At 38.4% G+C, this 20217-nt stretch overlaps 1 protein-coding gene across 4 annotated transcripts in view; it reads right to left on the reverse strand.

Annotated features, from left to right (window-relative positions):
* znf618 (zinc finger protein 618) overlaps positions 1-18148 on the reverse strand; it is a 33183-nt gene extending 15035 nt beyond the window's left edge. For 3 of the 4 annotated variants that reach the window (XM_083983088.1, XM_083983087.1, XM_083983085.1), the window contains exons 1-5: positions 17827-18148; positions 8210-8549; positions 6454-6531; positions 6094-6138; positions 71-160 (exon numbers count right to left, since the gene is read on the reverse strand). In XM_083983088.1, coding sequence (XP_083839214.1) covers positions 71-160; positions 6094-6138; positions 6454-6531; positions 8210-8522 — 526 coding nt within the window. In that variant the 5' untranslated portion in view covers positions 8523-8549; positions 17827-18148. The remainder of the gene's footprint in view (positions 1-70; positions 161-6093; positions 6139-6453; positions 6532-8209; positions 8550-17826) is intronic. The other variant, XM_083983086.1, reaches the window with a different exon arrangement.
* Positions 18149-20217: the final 2069 nt, after the last annotated feature.

Genomic DNA, 20217 nt, shown 5'->3' on the forward strand with positions numbered 1-20217 from the left:
AGTCTTGGAGTTTCAAAGAAGAAATAAATTGTCATGCAAATAGTGTTAAAAAAAAGAAACTCCTGGTTACCATCAACTGCATGCAGGTCACGGTGCTCCTGGAAGCAGCTGTAGTACTTATACTTCTTGCCACAGATGTCACAGGAGTAACGGAAGCTACCTGCAGATGAGAGAGAGAGAGAGAGAGAGAGAGAGAGAGAGAGAGGCACCATTTAGGACTAAGCATATGGAGGCAGGCGAAGGATGTTACTGCCAGTGACAGGGGTCATTTCATGCCAACTCATCTGAATTCACAACTTTTTCCAGTTCATATCATGGACTGTCTCATTCATGCAGAAACGTCTATTGAATTCATAAGCCTTGAAAAAACCACATCCTTCTTAATTCAGAAAGACTGCTACCTAAAAACAAAAGTTTGCCTTGCTGATCACTGAACAGCGAGATGGTAGACAAGACCATGGGTACAGGCAAATAACAACAACGCTTAGTGATCTAATGAGTTCAGAGAAGCGGGAGAACACCTTGTACTTCAAGGTGTTCCAATTACTTTTCACACTTAATTTGCAAGAGAAGTATTTCATGGTGCCACATACTGTAAATAGGGCAGAGGGTGCAGAGTTGTGGTTTCAGTCATTTTGATGATGAACAAACAAATAAGTTTAAAATACACAAGATAGGATTGTATTAGGAAAGGCAGACAGAGCCTAAATGAGATAGGATGAATAAGACAAATAGGCAGATAATTCCCAGAGGGGTAATGTGAAAGAAGGTAATAATGATCACAATTATATAAGCTTTTAAAAAAAAACATGCCGATGCAAAACAAACTAGAGTAGTACTAGGCAGAAGGTGTAACTCTGCCATGGGCAAACAATCTGATATGTCTGTCATATAGCCAGATTATTATCTGATAAATATGGCTGATATTTTACATCAAAATCCATATTTATCTGGAGAAATTGACTCAAGTGTCAGGAAAATGTCATGGAAAGTGACCTTATATTCCTGGGTCTGTCTTTTTAACTTCTTTGGACCCTGAATTAAAAAGGCGGCTTCCTCAGTGGGGGGGAAACATAAACAGTCCTTTTGTCATTCATCAGAGCGGCCACTAGAAAACAGGATTAGCTTAAGTGACTTGAAACATTGTTATCACCCAAATCATGCAAACATAAATATTTCAATGAGCATCAATATTGATTACTGTATACATGATTAAACATTCATCGGTGTCACAGCCAGTTCTTGCTTGGTGATGGGACATAAGGGAGGTAGATGACTTGCTCGGCTCTTGCTGACTTTGTTGCAGTGGAATGCATTGTGCATCCAGGTGGCTGTTGACAATTAAGAACACCTGAAGTACCTTTTGGCACAACACAGTGAAATCCTGTCTGAAGGCAATCTGTTGAGTAAAACGCACAGATGAACTGTTACACAAAACCCATTTCTAGCCTCTTCTCTACAGCCCTAGTGACAGAGGGTAGTTTTCTCTTCGTAATAACGGTGCTGACTGATGTCGCCCCAGCTGAAGGCCCCTCAACTCACACACACACCCATAAAACAAATGTTTTATCATTTAGCAGCAGTGCAACAGCTTTTAAAGTTTCTGCAGCGGATTCGGACTCTGTTAATTCAATCAGCCGCATTCTTGGCCAGGTTCCTGAGTTATTTCGAAGATGTATTTAAATACTGGGCAAAATATTCTGTTGCAGAAAATGAACTATTCAACTCTGGAGTGATCATTTTTAAGCCTGAAAGGATGTCTCTCCACACTTTAAGCAGTGAGATAATAACCTTTGTCAAAATATTGGAGGTAAGGCAATTGAATGGCCTATAAATATATTAAAAAGGGGGTAAAAAAAACAAAACAACTACTAACACAGCTGATTTAAAACAGCCACTTTCTTCAATTCACACCAAACGGGTCCATGCTGTTTTTTTTTGCTTAATTGGCAACAAGGACACACGGCAACAAAAGTGATTATTAGGGTAGGGTTAGGCTAACTGTAATTGCGTTTATAACACCTCAAGGCTTCAACAGCAGGCATATTCTATAATTTCCCCACCAATTAGCACAATTAAAACTATCTCCCACAAATTAGTGGATCCCTGGCAGTTGTCAGTATAATTAAATTCACATAACATTGTTCCTCCAAGCACAGGTGAGGACACATTCAGAGTACGTCGATGAAACGGTAACATCATATGTCCTGGTTTATGGATGCATCCGTTTAAAGCGAACATGAGTGTTGACTTAGATTACTGTATTTCCTCTCTAACTACTGAAAACCTCTGTGGAGCGTCTTGGCATCAGATAATTAGTCAAAGTAGACTTCCTGGTCTCAGCGGTACCTGAAGCCAAACATGCCCACCCACCCCCCCGCATCTTATTTTAATTGTAGAGCCGCTTTTGGTCTGACCACCCACTTAAGCTCGTTCTAGCCACGCTCCCAAAATACTCTCTTCAACTCAAAACACTCCTACACAACACTAAAGCCAAATTTCTCGGATACCTTCTTTCTTTAAACGCAGGATTTTTTCCAACCAGCAAATCCAGACTCATTATCAGCTGATGAGTCTTCATTTTTTCCAGTTGGTTTTAAAATGTAACAATCGCAAATAAGATGCTATAGCGACCAGCGACCAACAAACCATGGAATAAGTCAGATTATTATAATGCCATATCTTCACAGCACTTCCCTCGACATGAGCTTTAAACCTCTTTTGGTCACTGATGTTTTTTATTTTCTTCTTTCTCATAACAGCATGGCAAATTTAAAAATACAGTCCAAGTCCAAATATGTGTTATCAACATCTGTATCAACTAAAAATATTTTCCATTCACTTAAGAATTTAATCTATCATTATTTTATTTTGCCAAGCAGCATGTCTGGACTGCCTATTAACACTGACATTTTTGTTACATTGTATTGGTTTTCCCAATAAAGTTAAAATATCAAATATTAAAAAATGTTGTTCTGTCTGCATAAAGATGATTGTTTTTTCTTTTCTCCCTGCCATGTTGTTGCTGCTGCCTTTAAGCGACGTTCACATTCATATAATGATAGCTAAGAGCATGTAGGAAGCTTTATAAATAACTCAAGTACTACTCTGAGGTAAGAGTATTTTTAGGCCTAATCAAACTTTCACAGTGATTCCTGGGAGTGATTTAAAGATGGCTGATAAATACAGGCCCTGGCAGCTGATAGGTGATGCCATTAGAAGGAGCAACATCCCCATATCTGCAAACCGCCATTTATCATTATAGGTAGTTTCAGGTTTGCCTCTGCTGAATTAGAGGAGCTGGTGCTGTCAGACAACAAGGATCCAGTGTGTTACTGTTTTAGCTGGCAGGACGTAGATTAAATTGTCTCAGTTTTAAGCCCCCCTCCCACTCAGAAATGTGTTTTGCTTATTGTTGCTGCAGTTGGATGTTTGACCTTCACCGTGCAGAATGCCTGATGTGCAGTGAGTTTGTTTTCACATTCATCTGCTGAGGGGAAAATGTTCTACGCAATCACTTCAAGTCTCAGTTTAATGTGTACATATTAGCAGGATTTTGTGAGCTCACAGCTAGTCTGGAAGCAAACCAGGGTCCAACAGGCAATTTAAGCAAGGCTGAAATGGAAAACAGAAACCACCAGTACACTGACAATGGACTTTTCACTAAGGGAGCAGGAATCTTGTATCCAGCAGTTAAAATCTTGAAATCACAAAATAATGTTTGTGTTTTTGGTTGTTGGAGGCCTTATCAGCCATATTTTCACATGTTAAAACATATCTAGATTAAATCTTTACTAGAAATCATTCAAACTAAACAGATTTTATCAGTAAAATATCTTTGTGAGGCTTGACAGCAGCACTGCTTGCATCATGCTTTGATTTTGAAGTCCAAAGTCAATTCATTTTGATTGAACTTGATTTGTTTCACTTATCGGTGATTAAGTTACATCAGATAAATAACTGTGATGACTCTAGTGCTACTCAGAATATATTTGGCAAATTAACGAGTCACCAACACATTTGTTTCTGCGATAAAAAGCACACAAGTTACTGTGCGGCATTTAGCTCACGTTGAGGCTACAGTATAGTCCTCACTGCAGGCGGCAACCCTTTCCTGCATGTCATTCCCCCTCTCTGCCTCCCCATTTCCTGTCTCTCTCTTGACTGTGCTGTCAGGCATTAAAAAGCCCCAAAAAATATACGAAAAAAAAAAGAAAAGCACACAAGTTACTAAATGCAAAATGTCCAATGCAAAATGACCAAAATGTAACACATCTATGTTTTTTATATCTAACATGTGAAAAACAGTTGCATAAGGTTAATAAAAAAAACCTGTGCCACTTATCAGGGCATCATTATTATGCATATTTTGCTAAATAAATACCTGGCCTTACAACTACACATAGTCTGTCAGGAGCAGATGCTTCAGCTAAGTACAGATATCAACTGCAATTATCACAGCGCACAGACAAAACAGAAACTCAGAGTCTGCTCACTAATTCATCTGCACTGTTTGTGTTGACAAGACATCAGCCTGATGTCTGCAGACAGCTGTTAGCTAGTGTTAGCTACCTGACAGAACAGGCTGAATAAAGCAGAATCCACACGCTGCTCAGTCGACGTCTGAGGCCTCACATCTCAGAACTGGAGATAATATCTCTTAAACAAACACAAACAAGAGCTTACACCAGTGTGGACTCTTTATTCAGTCTGTCCCTCTCATGCAACACTGTTTCCATAAAAGTTGGAAACCAAAAATAAAACATTAATAGAAAGAGAAATGAGTGATCCTTTGCAAAGCATTTGATCCCTATATTTAATTGAAAAAAAGCACAAAGACAAAATAAAACTCTGAAACTGAGAAATTTCATTTGTTTTTGGAAAATATGAGAAAACTTAAAAAACATTCCACTTGAAAAATTACAGCGACTGGTCTCCTCAGTTCCCAAACGCTGACAGTGTTTCTAAAAGAAGAGGTGATGCAATAGAGTGGAAATCATGATCATGTCACAACTTTTTTTTGGGGGGATATATATGTTGCGGGCCATCAAATTCAAAAAGACCAAATGATTTTTAAATAAAACTATGAAATTTGTCAGTTTTAACATTTGATATTTTGTCTTTGTATTTTCAATTAACCATGGGGTTTACATGTCACCAAAGATCACCACAATCTGTGTCTGTTTCTGCATCAAAACTCTTTTGGAAACATGGCTGCAAACACAGTCCTTTCATGTGCATGTGCTACTACAAATCCAGACAGACTGTAATCCTTCCATTTTAATCTGAAACAGCCACTGCATATTAATAATGTTAGTCCAGATGTAATGGGTCAGTGACAAATTAGAGTCAGCAAGATGAGAAATTCAGAACTATCTTTTAAAAAAATGTTTAAAAAGCGTCCATCAGATTTGTTTAAATGTACATTTTGTATTCATGTCGGTTTTATGTCATTTGAAATTACATTTGAACCATTTTTTTTAACAAAAGTTAGACTGAATGTCCTGAAAATGTCAAATGGTGTAGCCACAAAAAGAATTATAAATATTAAATATTTGATCCACCTACAGTGGATTTAAATGTGTCTATAAAAATATACTTTCTGAAAACATTAAATTGAAATAGATTTTTTGGTGTATTTTTAGGTTTACACTAAATTATGTCTAATTTGTCAAGAAACATAGTGTTGCATTGCAAAAGTGAAATACATTTACATCCACATTTGAGTTGAGATTTATTTTCCTGAATAGTCAGATGTGGGGAAAAAATACCAGTTACACCACTTGGCATTGGGTTGCATCAAGTCATTGCCCCGAATATGTTCACTGAGAAAAGGTTTATTGCAAAGATCATAAGCCATGTCCATGTCAAATGTGACTACAGTGAGGTGACAGAGAAAGGGTGAGGGGTGTGGCAAGGGTACATATTGTCTGCTAAGTCAGTTAAATTATGCTCCAAGGTTTTCTGTATCAAAATCTAAATGATGTCTGGTAAAACAACATAATGTCTGTTAAATCACCCAAATATTAAATCAACAGCTTGTGCTGGCACACCGATAATCTTGAGTGTTTGAGTGTGCAAAAGTGTACTCACTGTTGGGTGTCTGGGGTAGACTGTCCCCGACCAGGGTCTCTGATTCTTTAATAGAAAAACAGAGGGGGAGAAACAGTCAGCCTTGTAGAAACCTTTATACAGCGTGCTCCCTTTGGCTCACAGCTTCCACCTTGTTGTTGCTAAAATTGCTGTCTCTGAGATTAAAATAATTCAGAGGCCAAATAAATAAATAAATGAATTCAATACAATTCCTGGCCAAAACAGGACATGAATGAGTCATGTAGAGGAAGTGAATAATTTTGGGAGCATACTGTCAAGAGGAAAAACAGAGCCAGCAGTCAGATATTATTTGACTTTTCATTAAAACCACATACACACATAAAAACCATAGTGTCTTACCTCTGTGTGCCCTGACGTGTGTCTGGAAGCAGTTATAATACTTGTACTTCTTCCCGCATACCCCACATACATAGGAACCTGCATGAGAAATCAAAACAGTGTCATAAAAACAAAGTGGCAGTATTTTCCGTCACACACCATGTTTGACTGTCAGAAAAGTGTCGATCTTAGTTCTTTTTAGTTCTTGTCCTTACTGAGTATCCATCTGAGTAAAGTTAAAATACTGCCATCAGTTAACGTTCTTCTGTTATGCATGACATTACCAGCAGTGTTTATGTTTTATGAATTTGAGCCCCTCACTTCAAAATGAGCTGAGATTCAACTGAGATCTTTTCTCAGCTTTTGTTGCCTAAAAAGGAAAGAATTACTACAAATTGGATTAATTAATTCAATTAATGGCAATGTCCTGAGCCAAGATCAGTATCAGGGATAATCAAGCACTTTTAACTGGTCAGTATCAGCTACACGAAGCCAGCTTCTATTTCCAAGTCATTGTTTATTGTACTTCAAATATGTAAGCTGTAAAAAATGCTTAAAGAAAGTGCTCCATTGAAACTGTGAAAGATATGCACAACCTGGGAATCTGAGAAAAGATGGATTAAATACTTTCTGATACAAACTTTCAAGTCAAATCTATTTGTAAAGCTCAATTCATATGACCTGCGTAGCTCAATGTGCTAGAAAGGAAGGTTTCATTTGACATTTCAGTTGAATTCTGCAACTGCATTAACTTAACTAATTGTGCCTAATATAATGGCAACTGAATATCACTCTACAATTTGTACTAGTCAAGTGGATATGTACAAAGTTCATTGATGTTAAAGGTACCATCCCAGGCCGCTCATTTTTGGCAAAATTATAAAAATCAGAGTATATCTGGTAAGTATAGACAGTGATCGATGACATAAGTGATTTAACATATCAATGTCAAAATTTGGTCATCTGTGTTAAGGAGCAGGGGCCAAAATTTGGCCCACCAAGCAAATTAGTCTCAGACAACTTTGGTTGGATGGCCCGTCTGCAATGCAACCGTAATTTTACGTTCGTGTCGCGGACTCACGGTGCCACAGAGACGAGAGCTGTGACACCAGGTCCGAGGCTCTGATCATGCAGGTTTGGTTTTCAGCAGTGGTGTGGAGGAAGGCAGAGAGCCTCCACTCTCCCACAAGTCATTTATCTAACATCACAATTAGTCCCAAGCCATTTAATGACAGTAAAAATGAAACATAAGGTAAATATCCTGCATAGTTCTTCTGCTCTGTGCGGCGTTGCTAGCAACGGTCTAGTCCAGCCGCCTGGGATGGTAACTTTAAGGAATTTATTTAAGGAATTTCCTAAGTGGTTGCTAAAATGTTACTAATAATGACGAACATCAAGTTCGTAATGAAAGAATTTAGCCCTTATTTGTCCTTGCACTTGTCTCAGTATCATTCACCCAGATATTTATTTACCCATGTTCATGAATTCATCTGTACCCCAATAGTGGAGATTGAAGAAAATTTGTTTGTTAAATGACTTTTTAAAAACCTTCAAGAGCCACAACATAATGCCAATAGTTTTCATTAGGGGTAGAGCTAGTAAGTGAGCTTTGTGGATCATTCAGTGATCAGGATACTGTTTCTAATAAGAGTGAAAAAAGAGAGTTCTAAAACAAAAGTGCTGTGCCGTCTGCTTCCACAGCCAGGAAGCAAGACCAGGGTCAAGGGAGACCAGGTCTGCCTGCCTGCAGTCAGCAAATGCACGTATGTCCACACACCTATGCATGAGTCTGTGCTCTTCGTTGGAGGAGGAGTACCAAGGGCAAACATACCCTCGGTCTGAGCTCTACGGGATCCACCTCCACTTGTTCCACCATCGTTTCCTCCAATCACAACACAGATCTCAGCAGGGTTGGCATCAGCGACTTTCCCGTTGCTCGTCTCCGAGGTCCCAGGCTCTTTCTTAACTGTGACAGGTGGTGGGCTAGTATTCTTGGTCACTGTGACTAAGGTTGGTGAGGGCCCATCTGTGGCCGTGCTCCCACTGTCCGCCTGTTCCTTCACAGGATTGGGTGCCTCTGGTGCACTCATGACTCCGCCTCCTCTGAGCCTGTGCTTCTGTGTGAGGGGGAGACACAACAGAGAGACAAAAAAAAAAAACTTCACTTTTGGGTGCTGTCACAATGAAGTCTTGATCAGGGAATGATTTGTAGTCCAATATAAAGAACAGTGTCTAAGCATAGTACCAGCTCTGCCAAGTCAAACACAAATGTTTTCTCTTGAAACACTGAAAACAAAACCAATATCAGAGAAATAAACGTTGTGTCTGTGTGTCGGCTTTGATTTGAATCAAGTGCCTCAGAGGAAACTGAAAAAGAAATAGCAATAATCTGCAGCCGTCTATAGAAGGTCTAAAAAAGTACCCAAATTTTGAGACAACCACCGCTCTTTGTCTAAATACAGAGACGTGTGAGCTCAAAATCACATGGGACACCGACACCTGTAACAGAGTCATTTTGAGGACAGAAAAAAACAAACTAAAAATTTTTAGCTCTGAGGAAGAAAGTGGCTTAACAGTTCCTGAGTGACCTTTGATGGCATAAATTCCACAGCTTTGTGGCACCCAAATGCTCTAATTTCAGAAATATCCAAATTACACAACTTGCCACTTCAGCACAAGACTATAAAAGGCCTTGTCAAGAGAATGTGCTCAAAATGCAACCAAGCAAAACAGAGTTATGCCAGGATGACTGATATTATGGAAAGAGGGAAAATTGGTCTCCTATTAATAGCACACCAATACAGCAACAACAAGCCTTTTCATAGCCCTAATACACCTTTCTTTGGATATATGACACACGACCAACAAGCCTCAGCAAACATACCCATGAAGTAGATAATGTTGTGACAAAACACTTTTAGTTTACATTGAAAAACAACAACACTGTCAGCTAAATCATACAGTATTCGCAACACTCAAAAAGCCTTGTGCAAGGTTGTGCAAGTTGTGTGTTTTGTTGATTTCCTAATACCTCATACAACTTTTTTTTTGGAACAAGCTTGAAAACATGTTGTTTTTTTTATATTTTAAGATAGTTGCATCCAGAATTTGCAACTGTAAATAAATATGTGGTCCATTTTTTAACTAAATTGTTGGACAAGGTGGAATTTGACCTGCTGGTGACCCTGGAGGAAAGGTCAGGAGATCACCAAAGCCAGCAGATGTGATTACGACAATAGCAAACCCTGACATATAGGGTTCAGGTAACACACCTCAAATATTTTACATTACGTATTGATTGAAATGGATATTGGATTGTTTCAGTGGACGTCTTTTACATGCGTCTAAAACACATCTTGTTGCTGGTTCTGTGCAGAGTAGCATATTGCGTCTCCTCAGTGACTGATCTGAATCTACTGCAGGTAACACATCGACTATGCATGACCACCTCACACTACCCCGTGTCAAATAACCCCGGACTATCCCTTTAAGCATTTTTTAATGTGTACTGCAATTTCCTCTTCCATTGGTCTTGTCACAGTCTTATTTCACCAGTGCCATGAGGTGAACCACTGAGTCATTTCATCTGCACTAGTGTCCAATGTCCTGAACTTAGCTGTCTTAATACAGGTCACTTACAGGTTAATTCACAGGTCATCTACAGTATGAGAGCTTGTTGAGCATTTTAACACTGTTAGAGAAAATGCACACTGTTGTTGAAAAGAGAAAATAGTCAGGTTCACTCTGCTTTACTCAGAGGTTTATAATCACAATTTCAAGATACAGATCTTTTAACTATTAGGCTCCATCTCCCACACAGTTCTTTCTACATTGGCATTAACCTTCTCAAATTAAAGCTTGGCACTTTAACACAGAATCCTTTTTTTTTTTTGCTTGTTTGTTTAAAAAAAAAAACTAAAATTACTGGCTTGTCATTGCATGACTTCAACAACCAGTCAAGTTTCAAATATAGTCACAATCTCTCCTTCTGTGACCGAGTTACAATGTTGAATAATGGCATGCATGAATATGTTTTATGAGGTCACAGTGGCCTTGACCTTTGACAACCAAATTCTAATCACTACATCCTGGAGTTAGGGCGGACATTTGTGCCTGATTAAATTAAATTCCCCGTAGGCGTTTCTGACATATATGACCTTCGCTTTTGACCTTTAACTGCTAAAATCTGATCAGTTAATTTGAATATTTGTGTAAAATCTAATGAAATCCCCTAAAGGCATTGCTGAGATACTGCATTCAGGGTAATAGGATAGATGTTGCAAGTCACTTTTATTTAAAAAAAAAAAAAAAAAAAAAAAAACTTTTCCTACATTTGTCTATATTTCAAATCTCTCTTTCAATCAAGACAAACAGCACTGAGCCAGTCATGTGATTGGCTCTCTTCTCCATCAATCCCAAGCAATAGTCTATTATTATTTATTCATAATGCCTTGTTTATTTGTTTAATATAAAACACTCTGGGTCTCTATAATGGATGTGCTACTATACCAAAAGACTGAGGGGTAGTATTCATGGAACGTTGATTATTTTCATCTAAAGCTGAAATCGTGACATGTGCTGTGATGAATGCAGTTGACACGTTAAGAGAGAAAAGTGCATTGCTACAGTAAGGGAAAGTTGAACCTCATTTCAAATGCAAGAATTCACAAAGAAATCTATGGGATCAGCAAAGTTAAGTCGCCCATTTATTGTCTACGCAGCAGTGCCAAATTTTACATCTCAGTGGCATCACAAATTAAACAGTCAGCTCGACATTTTCTAGCTGTAGGACTGAACAGTCATATGGAACAAGTGAATTCATGAAATGGTTGGCATGCCCCCTTTAAGTGCCCTGCTCAACGACACCTCAAATGTTGCCGCTCTGGGCATTTTCATATTTAAGATCCATTACAGAGTTATGGGGAGAAAATTATTCTAAATGTTTTGTTTCTAGGGAACTGGTGCTTGAATCGTACACGTACCTCTCTCTGTTTTAATAAGCATTATTCAAGCACTGTATTACAGAGCAAACCCATAACAGAAGCTAAGCTTTGCTGGTGTTTGTCTTTGTACACGTCTCTAGCAAATGTTCCTTACAAGGCCTGTTGCTGTGGGCAGTATCACCAGTGGTATACAGTCCACAATACTACACTGTGAACATTGAGTGCTCATTCCACCCTGTGAAAACAAAAAGTGATATCCGCAAAAATAAATAGCACCTGCAAATGAAAGGGATTCCATTTGAACATTTTCTGACTCATGGAGAAAAAGATGATGTAATTACATTATTGTAGTGAATTTGTTAACCAAAATAAATACTATGGCTCCAGGACAGCAGTAGTTTGGGTTTAGCCTTGAGCCAGCTTCTCTCTGCAAGCAAGTTTCCTCAATGTACACACTACAGGAAGTTTAAATGAGGGCCATTTTTCATTTTTATTAGATCTATAGTTATCTAGACTGACAAGCCTAACGGCAGTGCATGGGAAGTTCCTTTTAACATGCCATTTTAGAAATAACTGGATGTGTTTTAACAATCTTCTTCCGCATGAAAATGATGTGCAAAATGTGCGTTTCTGTGTAAATTTAACAGTGAGTCGTGAAAAATACAGTAAAAGCCTGGCTTCTATGTCTCAGCGCTTTTTTTTTCAAAACATAGCCTAAGGGAGGAAATTTCAAAGTCAACACCACTGGTATTTGGCAGTGTTCTGGCAGAACTTACACTGGCATGAAAATTTTCTACCGTGACAAGTCTAATCCCTCACACATACAAAAAGCAATGTGTCATCATTGTTCAGTTCTGTATGATAGAGTAAAGGCAGTCTATCAGCTTAAATTCTAGTCAAAACAAACGAGGACAACCCAAATGTAGTGACTCAACTTTGATGCATTTATCATTTGTGTGTTAATTATTAACACTAAAGGGAATGCATTGATCTTGTTGCTATGGGACTGAAACCATTTCAATAGAGTTCTTTGAAGCTGTTCAGTAAAGGTCATATCGGAGCCTTTTTTTTTCTAGCACCAATACCAATCACACATTCAACATCTAGATCAGCTGAGCTGATACAATATCAATCAATGTTTGACATCAAGTTCCAACATATGAAACCTAAGTAAGGGTTCCCTATTCAAACCAAAAATCCAAATAAAACAATATTATCTCAAAATTCTGAAATATTATCTCATAGATTCAGAGAATACATTTTTTTTTAAAGAAAATGTATGATCTTATTAGTTCAGAAAAAGACCAGATTGTTTTCTCAAGTGAATGCATTAAACATGCATACTCATGATTGATTATATCTCATTATTAGTGATAGAAAGTAATTCAGTAGATTTATGAGAACTTCAGCCAATTTTGAGGTGCTTGTTCTTATCAGTATATCCATTTAGTCTTTATTCCACTAAGAAATATTATACTATATTTCTTGCTCCATGATACTTATTTGGCAGTTAAGAGTCACAATCTTATGATATAAAACTTGTGGTCAGGTTTAAACTAGTGGCCTCTACAGCATCTGTCTGTGGTCCCCAGCCACAGTTATGGGATGTAACCCCACTTAACTTCTCACATGGTTTCATTTGAATTGTTTGACCCACGAAAGGGGTGAAGATTATTGTTTTATACTGGAAAAGATTAAAGAATAGTACAAGAAAAAACAACCTAAAACATATTTATACAACAAAACTTTGTTTTTTCTTCTTCCCTCTCCCATTAATAACCTAATGACCTCCCACATTTATCTGTTGACCCTTAACATGGCCCTAACCTCTAGGATGCAAATTGCTGGATACTCCAATCATATCTAGATTGTATAAATAGCTCCACCTCAACAAGCCACGACAGTAAAACACTGTTGCATTAGTATTCATAATGTGATGACCTCAAATACAGTGACAGATGAGCCGTAGAGGACATTTTCATGCAGGATGAGAACTTTTCCATTGGGAAAGAAAAAGGATCAAGCACCATTTGTTTATGACATATTAATAAAGAACGACAGAGCTCAATAAGTACTAGCAGCCTGCTTTGTAGCTGACAGGAGTCAGTTGGTGAACTGGAGTCCCACATGGATGCACTCCCACAGTGGTCACCAGGGCCGTCGTCAGCCTGTGTGGGGCTGGAGAGGACCATAAGCTGCTTCTGACAGCTGCGAGAAGGAGACCGAGCAGTGAAATCAATGTCCAAGTGACAATTCTTTGATTCGGCTATTTTATGAGTGTTTGGATATCCGCTGGTGTTGATGGGCGCCTGATTGATCAGAGTATGCCTACTGTGTGTGTGTGTGTGTGTGTTGGGGGGGGAGCAATGCATCTCATTGTCTCGTTAAACGAAAATCGTGCCACTTTTGCCAACTGTAATCAAATGAAATAATGGCAAGGACACATGCAGGCCGTGATCAACCCCTTTTCATCGGTGTAATATTTCCTGTGCAACATTCTGAATGCATACCCCGACTACATGAAATGCCTGTTGTGGCCTGTTTTTCTTCTAATTAAAGTCAAAATGCAAAATTAGCCATCTGGCCTTCTGTTCTCTCATAGTCTAAGGCTTCGGATACACTGTAACCTACAGCTCTATGGCAGAAAGAAAATCTAAACCAGATGCACATTTGCTTGATGTTCCTAACAAATAAAGCATAACCTAAACCAACTAAAACAAAAAGGCCAAGAGGAGATAAACACTACAAAAAGACCAGGAAACACAGTGAAATTAAATCATCAATGTTATTTCCATATCAAGGATCTATAGATAGTATCAGGCATTAAAGTAAGCAGTAGGTGGCATTGTGATTTATGTCAATGTATTAAACTAGTTTTCTCTTTGTGCTTTGACCCAGCTGTGTTTTAAAATGTCAATGTATGCATACTAACCACAATATATTATATCACTGTACTAAATTTATCTACGGTTACGGTTACGGAATAAGGAGGTTAGGCATACAAGAAAAACATCTCTAGGACGTAGCCTACCTCTCCTCAGAATTCAGCACTTAGTCGAGGTACTCAAAATAATTGGCCTATATTTGGGCAGTACTGTATCCGCCTTTGCAACAATAATGAAGTAAATCAATCACTGTGCTCGGTTAAAGCAAAAAGGAAAAAATCTTGTGCTTCTAAGTTAGAGAGATTTTCTTACTTTGAATTGTATCTTACTTAGCCAAAAAATCTCTGTGCCCTGCATGTTAAGTAGACTGGAATAGAGATTCCAAATATAAAATACAAATTTGTTTAAGGCTCATGAAAATGTTTCCACTCTGGAGGGATTAAAAATAGGAATCAGCTAAAATGGGGGACGGAGGGAGGGGGGGGGGGGGGAGGTCACTTCAATCACTGCTTTCACTGCATGTTTGTATTATCCAGAGCAGAGTCAGTGACTAGGAGCAAGGGTTGACCAAAAACCTGTTTCACACTAAATGTTTTGCCTGCTCTTCCCTGTTTCTTTAATCAAATGCACATTTTCCTGTCCTCTGTAATAAATGTCTTCCAAGATGGTGTATGACCAATGATTTCAAAAAGCAATAATGCAGAGAAATGGATAAACCCTATTCCTCCCACCACCCTCCCGCCCTACTCCCCCCCCCAACCCCAACACACACACACACACACACACACACACACACACACACACACACACAGGATGCTCTGGAAAAAGAAACTGTGTCGTCTAGTAAAATTCCATCAGCATACACTCAAAAACCGCCATAAAAACCTTTTCAATCTATATGTTAATGCCACGAATTAAAATTTAATAACATGAGATATTGAAAAGCAGACGAATTATACAAAAATAAATCCTGAAAGATCAGGCCCCTAAAATTAGAAATTCAGGGCGGCATCCGGTCTGCTGCTAAACCCTTGTAGGCTGGCAGATTAAATTTTTGATGAAAATCAAAATTACACTGCACACTGACGCAGGCGCAGCAAACCTGGCACTATTGTGATTTATGGATTCATTAAACCCGCGGGAGTTTCACCCCTCCCCTTTTCACTCAAAGAAATGAGATTTGCTTTGCTGAAAATTTGTATTTTCAGAAAAGCTATTCAGGCTCTGCTCTACCTTCAGAAAATGGTCAAGGAAAAAAAGAAGCTTCTGTGTACATAACCACTGCACGTAAACAGGCCTAATTTTCATTGCTGCAGCAATTGAACGTCCTTATGCATTATTCATGAAACCAATAAGGTTCATTTTTACAAAGGAAGAGGCAGGAAAAATATGTGCAGAATGCACAGAATTTTTTTAATGCAGCAGCCCCAACCCCTGAAAAGCCTCTCCCTGGAGACTAATTTAAGTGAAGCCATTTTCAGACATTTTCAACATGCCATTAAGAAAATAACAGAACATAAAATCTTCACCATGTTTAAACTGCATATATGTTTCTACTGACACATCTAAGCACATCAGGAATCTGTAATTACACATTAACAAAGAATAATTGGCACAACATCAAAGACAGAAACTGTTTTTTAAACAGCCCTCACCTTTTAAGAAGAAAACAGAGCCTCTCTACTAAGTTGATGACAATTAGAGCAGCAACTATGTTTCAACCATGTAACCCTCAGACTGTGATATGATCCCTCACCATCTTGTGTTTATCACAGCCTGGAGGAACGAGTTTCACCTCTCTATCCAAACTATTCGCTCCAAATATCCTCAGTGAAACAAAGCTTTTGTTCATGTACTGACAGACCAGCATTCCTCTTACCTTACTTAAAATGAGAACACTCCCCGAATACAGTTCCCATTAACCAAATCAGGGTTTAAGGTGTTTTTCATTGCAACACTGCAGCATTATCCCCGAAAGCTTTATAACTTATTACTTGGTCCTTCAGGTATTCTGCATATAAACATTCCCATCACTTGCAGAGTGATCCAACCCTATTAAACTCATGACACTGGTTGCCTCTTTCCAGTTCTGTACTTTGACTGAAACTGCTGCATTTAGATTAGACTTTCCGACCAAAGGTCAGAATTTACACCCAGATTTTGCATACCAGCCATACAATTTCCACCGGCTCTTTGAATTCATAAAGATTTGAAGGTCAGCATTAAAATTACCCACAGCAAAATATGGCCTCCACAGTTTCCCTTACATTAAAATAAAAGCAAGCCATGCAAGATGGGAAACTGTTTGGCGTCTGCAGGATTAATATAAACATTAGAGGCACTGGTTGTGATTGTTTTTCCTGCCCTCAAATTATGCTGACTTGGTCTTTCTTCTACCAGTACTGTTCAGTTCACTTTGGATAGTTATTTTCCGCTTACACATTTCCAATCTCTGGAAATAAAAGTCCAAATTGTTCCATGTTTACCAAGCAGTAAATTATATCTGTGTACACATCACAGTACTCAAATACACACTCATACAAAAACACACAAAGAGAAAACAGTAAAATTAGAGTTAGAGACATGACGTCCAAGTTAGATTGAAGAGATACAGGAAAGATTTAACAGATAGGCTATCAGTTTCCTCATCATTTTCTTATCACATTACATGAAACGTGTTTAAACCTTTTGCAAAAACAACTCAAGGCTGTCATTACAGGGACAGCCAACGAGAGGGAAACAGAAATAACATGCACATTGCTTTGAATGCAGCTTTACTAAGATCATTTCCTATTCAATTAGCTACATGGTATAAACGCAGGGTACGATGGCTCAATTGACTGAATTCACATAAACTGGCATCCAATTCAATAAACAAGTCTCAAAACTAGTCTCATTACAATTTTTTTTTTTTTAATTTTCACAAAATGACTGCCTACAGGTGGCGCCAATAACGCCCAGATTTAAAACCCTATGTGTTCCTAAAAATAAAAGTCAAAACGTTATTTCTACTAGACGACACTTTGGTGTTTTCTGTCGTCCTTCCACGGTGACTACCGAGCCGTCAAATGCGACCAAAAGTGTCGTTAGTGCTGTGTGACTTTCAGGAGCAGCAACTCCGGAGCTCTGCTCAAATTTGCAGGAAAATTCACAAAACATGGCTGCAGGAGGTTTTTGTGTTTCAGATTGTTCCTCCCCTCATCGTCCTTCATGTTGCCACTATCGCCTGGTCCCCATGCACTATAAGGAATATAAGCCCGTGTTTCTTACCTAAGGCGGTGGACAGCTGGACAAACTGGGTGCACACATACGACTAGTCAGCAGTTACACATGGAAACTTCATTACGAAAATTCAGTCAAAAAAAAAAAACATCAACAGATTAGGTTTTATTTCGGATGGCTCCGGAGCCTGCACCTGGTTTTTAGTGGCAGGCAATAGTGTACAGAGGCTGTCAGGTCTCATTTATTACGTGGAGGGGAACAGAAACTTAACATCCGCTAGTGAAATTTCTCAAATTTAGGATTTCTAAAAATCAGAAAAAAGAAAACACAGCGGTTTGACATACCTCCAAAAACGATGCAGCTCATGCGAAACAGGCTCTCGCTCCAGAAATCTTCCCTCCCCGACCAGAGGTGACTGCACAACTGCTTCCTCAAAAAAAAAAAAAAAAAAAAAAAAAATTGTGAATTAGTTATGAGAAATTCCAAATGTTAAAAAAAAATTCTACCACGACTGTTTTTTCTCCCCCTCCGAGACACGCTGCGTTACATTTTAGAAAAGAGTAATGGCGTAATAAATCATGGATTTGTCGAGGTTTTCTCGCTCCGTGCAGGCTCTCCGTTTCTGCCTTGCACACGGGGTTTGTGTTGCGGTTCCTCCTGTGGAAATTTTCGTCCGCCATATACAAGGGCAGATTCCGAAATTGCAGCGCCGGCCTGTGTATTAGCCTACATGAAAAAAAAGAAAAGAAAAAGGAAAAAAGTCTGGGAAGAAGAGAGAAAAAACAGGGTGGACGACCATGAGGTTTCACGGGGAAAAAAGCCACTGGAAATTACGCAGAGGAAAAAATTCTCATGTGAACTGAGAAGATTATAAGAGACACAGACTTTACTGCGGCTCTGCACTGTAATATGATATAATAGACAACAGTGTTGGACTGAGATAGTGGTTTGTGATTAGTTCAATGTTTAACCCTTGTTTCTCGTGAATATTTTCCTTGCACATCATATAGCCTCCTTATCAGATAAACGTTCAAGTTTTACTGATGTTTTCTTTCTTTCTTCTTTTTTTTTTCTCGCAGAATGGAAAGTTCCAACCCTTCATGAGCGGATCGTTTCAAAGATTTTCAGCATTATAAGTCCAATGTACGAAATGACATGGAAATCAAAACGATTCCTAAAATCTATTTCCAGATAAAGAGTGTCAGTTAATGCACTAAATCCACCGATGTTCAGAGCACTCAGGTTGTCTGCAGAGTTTGTGATACTGTTACCCTTCATGGGCAAGTTTTGGTTGGCCAACAAATTTTTATTTCAAAACCCCACTCAGAATTAACAATCTTTTTTTCTTTTTAAATACTTCAATTGTTGTTTCTAGAAAAAAGGAAGATACATCGAGAACCATATTTGGCTTGTCAACTATTAATAAAAAACGACTTGAAACATATTTATGTGAGTATATAGGGTGTAAAATAGAAGATTTTTTAATAACCTTGACTAATACCCATAAAAATGCGGGGAAAATAACAGGAATAATGTAACTATTAACGTACTGTAGGCTATTGTTATATTTTGTATATGTATTATAACATATCTGATGCAATAAAGCAACATTATTCCATGAGCAGAAACAGCATTAGCCAGCAGTTATGCACTAAGAACGGAAAATAATAGGGCTTTTTTGTGCTTTTGTTGGCATTATCCATTGTATTCTCATCTATTCAGTTGTGAGCAGACAGTGGACTATGCATGTTAGAGGTATAGTGATTGTCTTTGCCCTCTTTGTTCAGTGTCCTATTCAGAACATGTGAAAAACCCATTTCTCAAGTGGGACAGTCACATCATGAATTAATATATTAATTAATTGCCAAATTCATTATTTAATCAATCACTAAATTATCCTGTGACTATATTAGTTAATTAATCAACTTGTGATTGGTTCACTGATGAGTAATTTTGAATGTTGATGCACCAGAACATACATAAAGTCCAATAAATTAAACTTCACAGTGACTGACACTTTTAAAATTAAAAATGAGAAATAAGGCTACAAATGTGAAATTCATTCATTCAGTATTATTTCATCACCTACTGTACTGAGAATTTACTCTCTGTCAGTAAGACTTATTTACAATGGCTTAAGTATTGACTCTCCCAGGATGTGTTTGAACAGGAGTCATTTTATTGATTGTTTTTCTATTATTGTTTCATTTAGCCTAACTTTTTTCCCCCCAAGCAAAAATTAAGCATCGAGTCAAAAACAAAACTAAAAGTGAACCTTAAAAAACAGAAGGGAAAGGGTAGCTAATGTAGAAAGGAGAACTAATTTGTGAAAGTAAAAAACGTGATATCATATGGCGTAGCTAAGAAATATGGTTCCTTAAAAGGTGCCTACAAGGTCCCTACGAGAAGGGCTCTAAGGGAGGTCACCATGCTGTATGGTAACTCAAAATGGGCTGCAGGTGTCTGTGTGCTTCATCACTCGCTTCCTTATTCAGTGACGTGGCAAAGACAAAGTCACTTTGAAAATAGTCACAATGTCTGGGCTCATGATTTTTCAGCAGGTACACCTGTGGAAGAATCATATCAATATCTTTTGTTTGTTTGTTTTGGGGCGGGGTTATAGTAAACACTCTGCACATCAGCAGAAACAGCATCCGTGCCATGAATCCTGGTGGAGGCAGCATCATGCTGATGCTTCTCTGCAGTAGGCCCTGGAGGGCTGGTGAGGGTAGGGG

This window comes from Trachurus trachurus, assembly GCF_905171665.1.
Source record: "Trachurus trachurus genome assembly, chromosome: 12".
NCBI lineage: Eukaryota > Metazoa > Chordata > Actinopteri > Carangiformes > Carangidae > Trachurus > Trachurus trachurus.